At 39.3% G+C, this 8,079-nt stretch overlaps 2 protein-coding genes across 5 annotated transcripts in view; both read right to left on the bottom strand.

Annotated features, from left to right (window-relative positions):
• Positions 1-5,364, bottom strand: part of zgc:136971 (S9 family peptidase) — an 11,690-nt gene extending 6,326 nt beyond the window's left edge. For 2 of the 3 annotated variants that reach the window (XM_014001744.1, XM_014001742.1), the window contains exons 1-11: positions 5,287-5,364; positions 5,017-5,164; positions 2,746-2,881; positions 2,543-2,618; positions 2,405-2,480; positions 2,194-2,309; positions 1,281-1,415; positions 1,067-1,158; positions 668-705; positions 460-581; positions 314-374 (exon numbers count right to left, since the gene is read on the bottom strand). In XM_014001744.1, the coding sequence (XP_013857198.1) occupies positions 314-374; positions 460-581; positions 668-705; positions 1,067-1,158; positions 1,281-1,415; positions 2,194-2,309; positions 2,405-2,480; positions 2,543-2,618; positions 2,746-2,881; positions 5,017-5,134 (970 nt within the window). In that variant the 5' untranslated portion in view covers positions 5,135-5,164; positions 5,287-5,364. The remainder of the gene's footprint in view (positions 1-313; positions 375-459; positions 582-667; positions 706-1,066; positions 1,159-1,280; positions 1,416-2,193; positions 2,310-2,404; positions 2,481-2,542; positions 2,619-2,745; positions 2,882-5,016; positions 5,165-5,286) is intronic. The other variant, XM_014001743.1, reaches the window with a different exon arrangement.
• A 651-nt stretch (positions 5,365-6,015) lies between these two features.
• Positions 6,016-8,079, bottom strand: part of ifrd2 (interferon-related developmental regulator 2) — an 11,856-nt gene continuing 9,792 nt past the window's right edge. For both annotated transcript variants that reach the window (XM_014001745.1, XM_014001747.1), the window contains 4 exons: positions 7,900-8,034; positions 7,619-7,747; positions 7,145-7,237; positions 6,016-7,013 (listed from right to left, as the gene is read on the bottom strand). In XM_014001745.1, the coding sequence (XP_013857199.1) occupies positions 6,933-7,013; positions 7,145-7,237; positions 7,619-7,747; positions 7,900-8,034 (438 nt within the window). In that variant the 3' untranslated portion in view covers positions 6,016-6,932. The remainder of the gene's footprint in view (positions 7,014-7,144; positions 7,238-7,618; positions 7,748-7,899; positions 8,035-8,079) is intronic.

Consider the following 8,079-nt stretch of genomic DNA (forward strand, 5'->3'; position numbering starts at 1 on the left):
GGACCAGGGAGGATGATTCAACCACTCAACCACTAGATGTCGCTGAAAACAACAAATCCTACATACTGTGCCTTTAAGTACTGTAACTAAGTAAATGTACTTAGTTACTATAAACCTCTGGCTACAATAGGAGATTCAAGGATTTCTCAAACATGCATGAATGAGTCAAAGCAACACTTTGAGCATGTTTTTGATAAGGGAATGACATTAAAACTTGATCTAAGCTCAAAAAAAGTCAATGTTGAATAATCCCCGCCCCCTCCATTAAAATGTAACAGTCCTTAATGAAAGCTGTGGACAAAAACTAATGTACCAGTCTGAGGTCTGTTGACAACATCCACCAATGTGGAGGTGTTCCTGCTCTTCAGGTCCAGCTGTGGATGATTAACAGTCGACTGTTAACAGACGGACCACACATAAACACGAACAGAACCACTCACATACACACACTCACCGTACCTGCTGTAAACAGAGGCACTGGTTGTGGGGACCAAACACTTTACCCTGCAGATAGATCAACACCGACCCGTCTGGACTCAACCTGGGACAGGACACTGACAGGTTGTCTCCTGACAGACGCTCTGATGGAGGGAGGAGTTTGTTCAGAGCGTGGGTCGAATGTGTCAAGTTTAATACGTTAACAGAAAGGTGAAAGTAATGCTCTCACCACAGTGTCCATTCAGCTCAAGTCTGAACAAAGCTGACCTAGAAAAAAAAAACAAGAAGGAATTTCCAAAGGGAAGTTAATTACAAAGTAAATAATCCAATTTATGAGTCAAACAACATTTAATGTAACAGCTTGGAACATAAAACCTTACATTTTTGGTAAAAAAAAAAACACTCCAATAACCATCATTTTTGGTGCTACTTTCCATTCAAAATAGAATAGATTCCAGCATAAAATATGCATTATTTATTATTCGTGAATAATAAAAAATATATAAAATAATATTTAAACTGTCCTTTTCCTGTTAGTATGCATTTCAGGTTTATTTTTTGCAGCTTAAGTTTCCATTTTTCACACTTTTGTCAGGTTACGTGACAAAAAGTACTTTATGATAGTAACCTGCGATTGGAGCAGAACTTCAGTCCGAGTCTGAAGGGCTCGTGGTACCAACCAACAAAAAATATGGATTGACTGTCTGGAGCCCACAGAGCCTGGAAGGGGAAAAAAATAATAGAATAAACCAAAAAGACACAATGTTGACTCCAAATAATAGTAATAATAAAAAGAAAGTTTTGAGCTTTTAGCAAAGCTTTGTTTGGTTCATGGCCTTTACCTGTCCTGGTGAGACATCAGCTGGGACGCCCTGCAACGCTCTGACATCCCCGCTCTGTAAATCCACCACACAGATCACTGGGATGCTCTTACTGGTCAGAGCCTCCCCCCAGTCCTCACAGTAAACGCTCCGGTCCTGTTCAAACAATGTGCTTTATCACCTGATGTTAATGTGTTTGTGCACGAGTTACCCCTAATTTACAGTACATGCGTTTCCGCTGCGCTGCGCAGGTCGCAGCTGTGCGTTTCAAGTACAGTTTACACTACCTCCGCCCTGCTCCGGTCCGACAGACGTGCAGGAAGGAGATTGTGCGATAAATTCAGTGATAAGTGTGGAAGTCACAGCAAAAAATAATTAATTCTGTGAAAGACGAACTCCAAACACAGCTGAAAACAACAATATAAAGGCTTTTGATTTGTTGAAACTGTCTCGCTGTCGACTTTCTGAAACTTCTGATTTCAAAATAAAATCCACGTGTGTCGTGTGTGTACACATGCTTCACGCTACGTTTCCATCTGCTTCCCAAACAGAACGATACATTCTGACAGCATTTGTGTAGAAATATATCCGTATATTTATTAATATAGCGGCAATTTTGACATTATTCCGACAAATTATTCCGCCTAATAGTGTCTTATTTTGAAAATACGGATGTTGTGCTCGTTTATTTTCCTGTTGGTGCGACGTAATCTTTAAAAATTGACTTCAACGCTGCTCCGGAATCCGTCAAAAATAGGATTGAATTTAATTTTGACAGATCGCCGTCCGCTCACCGCCGCCCTGCGCAGCCAGTGTAAACACTTTTATTGATTATAATGGGTGTGTATTTGCTGCGGAGGTCGGACCGGAGTGGAGCAGAGACGGAACGCAAGTAGTGTAAATTGGGGGTTTGTGTGAACGTTTAATACAGTACCTTCCTGCATGCAGGCTCCTCACAAACTCTCTCTGCTGCAGAGTTCTTCTTCTTCTTCTCTGCGACATACAGTAGTTTCTTCTCACACTCCGACCACGACAGGCAACCAAACTGAGCTGAAAACACAGACAGGCATAAAAACCCCTCACCATGAGGCGGTCATACATCGTGTTTATGTAACGTATCTCTGACGCTCGGCTCCTTTTCTTACCATCATCGTACACTTTGCCATGCAGGCTGAGGGCCGACAGGTTGAGGCCTTTTCTGAGGCCGTGGCTGTCCCATATCTGAACAAGAACAGGGTTTAAATCATGACGTTAATCTGAGTGATGTGGTTAATCTGTCGTACCTCCAGTAGCTGGTGGCTGCCAGCCTCCCTGATAACAGCCCTCAGGCCCTGAATGGGTGACAGTTCACTCAATAACCTGAAGAGCAGAAAGAAAAACCTGAATTGTTGCAGAAATGTGGTGAGACGTAGCTTCTGTTTGCTCAAAAATATAATAAAATCCTGCATTTTTTTTAGTGTGATAAAATAAATAAGGAATAACTCACTCCCCAGACACAGGAGCACATGGTCCGGATGGGAAGACGGTCCTGATGTTCTTGTGGTTGTTGCTGTCAGCAATCAGAGTCCACTGCTGCGAGTACTGAAGTCTGGAACCTCGAACCAGATCATTCTGACTCCACTCTGGATGTGGAAGGAGAGAAATGTTTACAAGTTAGATGAAATGATCTCATTTATTCATTCATTTAGGGCTGGGCGATAAATCGATTTAATAATTAATTCGAATTTGCCATTTATAAAGATTTAATTTTAGGAAAATCAAGATTTTTTTCCCCCACCAGTGCACTCTTTGGGGCTTCTGAAGTTCAGAGGTCACCCCACCTGTCCCTCAAGGATCTACTTTTCAAAAAAGGCACCGTTTCTTCTGTTTTCTGGAACTGGTTAGGTTTTGCAACCTCATACTTGGAGCAATGAACACCTCACTGCAAAATGTGTTTGAAGGCTCTTGCTACAAAAAGCAGGAGTGCAACAAATTTGTTTTGACACCTGAAACAGAGGCATTCCATTAAGTGGGAAACAAATCGATTAAAGTCAAAATTGGGATGAAAAAAATCAGAGATTTTTTTTGGGGCCATATCATCCAGCCCTACATTCATTCATTATAGACTCCAAGTTCAAAAAAAAAAAAAAAAACGCTCTCATTATACAGCTTGAAAAATACATTAGAATACTAAAATAATTTCATTAAAACATGTTTGTTAAATCTGATGAAATATAAAAGAAAAACTCCAGCACATGGACAACATAAACTTAAACATCCTCAATATTTCCCATCTCTTCCTGAACTCACAATCCTGTTTAAATTATCCAGTAACGCTTTAGGCAAGGCTACAAGAAACAAATGGGTTTAAACATAAAACTTTTTAAACCCTTGACCTGAGTTCACATAATCAGATTAACATGTTGTTTTTTTCTTATGAGAATGTCTCCAGCAATCTTTAAACCAAAATCCCTGTGCTGTTTTTCCTTTTTGCAGTCAGCATAAAGATAACCAACAGATAAATGGTAGATCGATTTAGCAGATTCTGGGATTATGAACAAGATTTTATTTTATTTTTTCCCAATATGTCTCAAATAAATTTTTATTAAATCATACCTTAAACGTAACTGCAAAGAACGCAAACTAAAATATCTTATTTTAGAAGCAGTGTGGTTATCCCGACTGGGCTTTCCTGAAAGCAGACAGGAAACACAGACAGGACTCCATGCAACCTTCAGGTGAAAATGAAGACCCCAAACCCAGACCCAAACCAGTGGTTATTCCCTATGCTGCGGGTGTTTCGGAGAAACTGAGATGTTTATTTTCTAAACATGATGTCCCAGTAGCTTTCAAACCCCAAAACACATTACGGCAAAGGCTGGTTCACCCCAAAGATCCGGTGCCCCGGCACAAACAGAGCAATGTTGTATATGCTGTTAAGTGCCAGGAGGACTGCGACCAGTTATACATCGGGGAAACAAAGCAGCCACTGTTCAAAAGAATGTCCCAACACAGACGAGCTACATCTAATGGCCAGAACTCTGCAGTTTTCACTCATTTACAGGCCAGCGGTCACTCTTTCAGAGATGAGGATGTTCTCATTCTTGATAGAGAGGAACATTGGTTTGAGAGAGGAGTAAAAGAAGACATTTTTGTGAAGAAAGACCGTCCATCATTAAACAGAGGTGGAGGCCTCCGTTTTCAGTTGTCCCCCTCCTACAGTGCAGCTATTGCCAGTATCACTCCACCCCCTGTTAACAATAGGTGTTAATTAGGTGTCAACGATAGCCATGTGATGTGAGTATCAGTCACATGGAGGCAGGACTCAAAAGCCTGAATTTTGCCTGAAACTCTCAGACTGAAGAAGTCTCTTGGAGGAGAGACGAAACGTTTCATTAGAGAAGAACCCGTCCAGAAGACCTACACAATTTTTTTTCTTTTTGATTTTTTACCTGGATTACTGAGATGCATCAGGATATTTTAGAATTGATAATATAAAATGCATTATTTTGAAATGACACTGAAATATGTGTTATCTGCTACAACTATAAAATATATGGATGAGTTACAAAACATTAAATACTGCAAAGAAAAACCCACTGCTGCATCTGTGTACTTTCCTGTTTGATATAGATATAAAACATGTTATTTCAGCACTAATTTTAATGGAATGTCTGTATTTTTTCATTAACTTCCTTTCATATAACAAATACTCTTGGCTGTAATTGTGTGTGATGTTAATGAAACTATTAGAGTTACAAAGCAACAGTCATCTTACCTGCAGTCACTTTAAAGACTCGGACCTCCGGCAGCTGCTCCTCACTCACATGAGCTGAAACAGGCGTGGAGAGGCTGCAGAGCTGCCCGAACACCCCCGTGATTTGTTCCGCGTCCATCCGGGTCCGAGTTAGCTTAGCTCAAGTCAACTATCAGCACAGACAAATACAACACAGCAAATCACACCGTTAGTCTCAGGAGCACCTGCCGACAGACTCTATTTCAGTTCACTAATTTATTCAAATCACTTCGGCAATTTACATAACCTCACTTTGAAACGTACTTCAGCAGCTTTAAGACTTTTGTTGAAGCAGCGCCGCCATGTTTCCCTCATGAGTGGACGATCCCACTGTGGTCAGTTTATGGGGGTGCAGTGGACAAAAATATACACCAGAGGGCAGCAGAGAACATTTAAATCTGAACCTGTCAAAAAGTTGTTTTTCTGTTCGATACCCCGAGACTACTGTATTATTTATTTTATTTATTTATTGGGTGGGGAGTAAATTAAATAAATTGAAGTATCTGTTGTCTTCATTAGTGTAATATAAAAGGAGGGCATGGGGCAGAATCACACTGTAAATTAAACATGTCTTGTAGCAATATTCTGCCAATTACTGTAGTTACTCAAACTCATTACTGTTTAAATAAATGTTAGGAATCATTTCTCAAAAGAAATTTAATGCAGCAATTTGGCATCTTACATGCTGAAACATGAGTTTTTCAGATTCAGTTAATATGATGCAGATTCATCTTAAAAATAAACGATAAAACCAAAACATAATTTTCTGTTTTTCATGTATTATCCTCAGATTTGTTTCAAATTATGAAATGACTTATCAGTATATTAGTTGTTTGTTTTGTTGAACCACAACATATTTATCAAAATAAAAAGCTGATTTCACAATGTGTCTGTAAAACATTATTCACAATATCTGATTACATATCTTCCCAGATCAGAAACTTCTCTCAGAATAACCTGTTTAAAATAAATGAAAACAAGTGTGTTTAAGTATTTATTTAATTCAATCCACCCTTTGTCTGTTTCTCCCACAGCACAAGATATACAGATAAGACAGATTGGTGACACGTGTCGGTGATCCAGCTTTTAATTACATTATTCAAAGGTCATGGTGTTTCCTAAGTTTGCTTATGAAATAAGACTGAAACAGTATGATAAAGTTGAAATGTTAACGTTACCAGTAAAATCTGCATCACCAAACACGTCATCTGCAGCTCTGATTAGTGGCCAGTTTATATTTTATTCTTCTTACAGGAATAAATTATCTAAACCTCATGAATCTCCATAATGTCATGTCAGATTATCTAAAATACAGACAGAAAAATTCAGACAACTCTCTCTCCAACCTGCATTAAAAATACACAAAGGGGGAAAAAAATCTCAGTTTTACCCATAATTGTGTTTGTAAACAGTTTTTTTAAAGATGTATTATAGTTGTCTCAATAAATTAAAATAAAATACAATTACTTATCAGCGTTAAAACAAAAGAAATCTTTCCAAAAACATCGAAACAGAGAAGACAATCTTAACTCTTTGATTTCATTGTTTTAATTAGGTATCTTCTTGTTAAAGTTTCCTTTCATGGTTAATCCAATGTAAAAACACACTCAAACACAAACACCACACACTTCTCCTTAAGGTTGCATTGGTTGTAAAATCTGAACAGATTTGGCAGCTGGAGAAGCCTGTTCAGGCCTGAAAATGGAGGACTGCCGATGGAATGAACAAGGAATCCTAAAGAACATTCACTGATCTTAAATCTGGCATTTTGAGAGAAAAAACAACCCTGTTTGAGTTTTTGTGTCTGACAGGTGAAGAGCTGAAGGCACCATGTGTCCAAATCAGAGCAGCTTCTGGAGTTCCTCGCCTACGTTTTTCACTCCACCTTCATCTCTCCCTTACATGACGTCGGCTCGTTTGTCCCTGACTTTGTTCCTCTGTTTAGTTCTGGCTTTGAAGGCAGCTGAGTTGAAAAGATGCTGTTTGAAATAAAAGAGAGAAAAGGTTGCCGTCAGGCTGTTATCACACAGCAAACAAGTTAAAAAAAAGCTTTAAAATGTGAACAAATGTCAGAATATTTCTCCTTAAAGCCAGAAGACGATCTGCTCACCTTCTCAAATCGTGAGATCTTGTTGGCTTTGACAGTAGCGTCCAATATGAGGGGGGGTCCAAGGCCAAAGATGTCTCGCAGTAGTGGGTTATGCTTTAACAAACAAAGACGGAAACGTTACACAAAGCGACGACAAACTGAGTTTTGTTTCCTGCTAATTCATCCAACATAGACCCACTGAGAACAACAAAATAGATACAAAACAGGGAAAAACATCTTTACTAATAAAAACTCATTGTTATTGTGTGATTGTCTAGAAGTTTGTGGGGATGTTGGTTTATACAGAAAGTGCTCTGACGCTGCACTTTGCTTCAACTACTTGCTTTGTGCACAGAAGCAGACATTAACTAAGACAGTCAGATGAGACGGATCACCTCGGTTGCTGTCTCAGGGGATACAGAAAACGAATGTCGAACAACCACGTGTCGACTGGTCTGCTTTGGAAGAAAGGCAAAGATCTTATATTCGCCTCACCTGTAGATGGTGTCTGACTCCAGATTCTAGGATCTCCTTGAAGGCATCATAGATTCTCCTCCTCATCCAGCTGTCAATGTAAACATTCTCCAGTCCAAACTGGATTTTCTCCTCAGCGAAATCTTCACTCTGCAGGGAAAAAAACAAACATATAATTATTAAACAAAAGAGACAGAAGAGATGCTACAGAAAACTCAAGTAAATATTCTTTAATTAGCCTTTAACACAACCTCATACAAACATTAATTACATCTTCTGAAGTGTCATTAAACGTCACACACCTCTATGTAATGTAGCACCTCCCTGAAGATGGAGCGCTGTTTCCTTCTGTCGTTTTTTGCTCTGTGTTTGGTGCTGTCAGTGGCTAAACTCTTCAGACATTCACACAGACTTTCACTGTCCTCCACCTCAAACTCCTACACACACACACACACACACACACACACACACACACACACACA

This window comes from Austrofundulus limnaeus, unplaced genomic scaffold, assembly GCF_001266775.1.
Source record: "Austrofundulus limnaeus strain Quisiro unplaced genomic scaffold, Austrofundulus_limnaeus-1.0 Scaffold10, whole genome shotgun sequence".
Classification (NCBI taxonomy): Eukaryota; Metazoa; Chordata; class Actinopteri; order Cyprinodontiformes; family Rivulidae; genus Austrofundulus; species Austrofundulus limnaeus.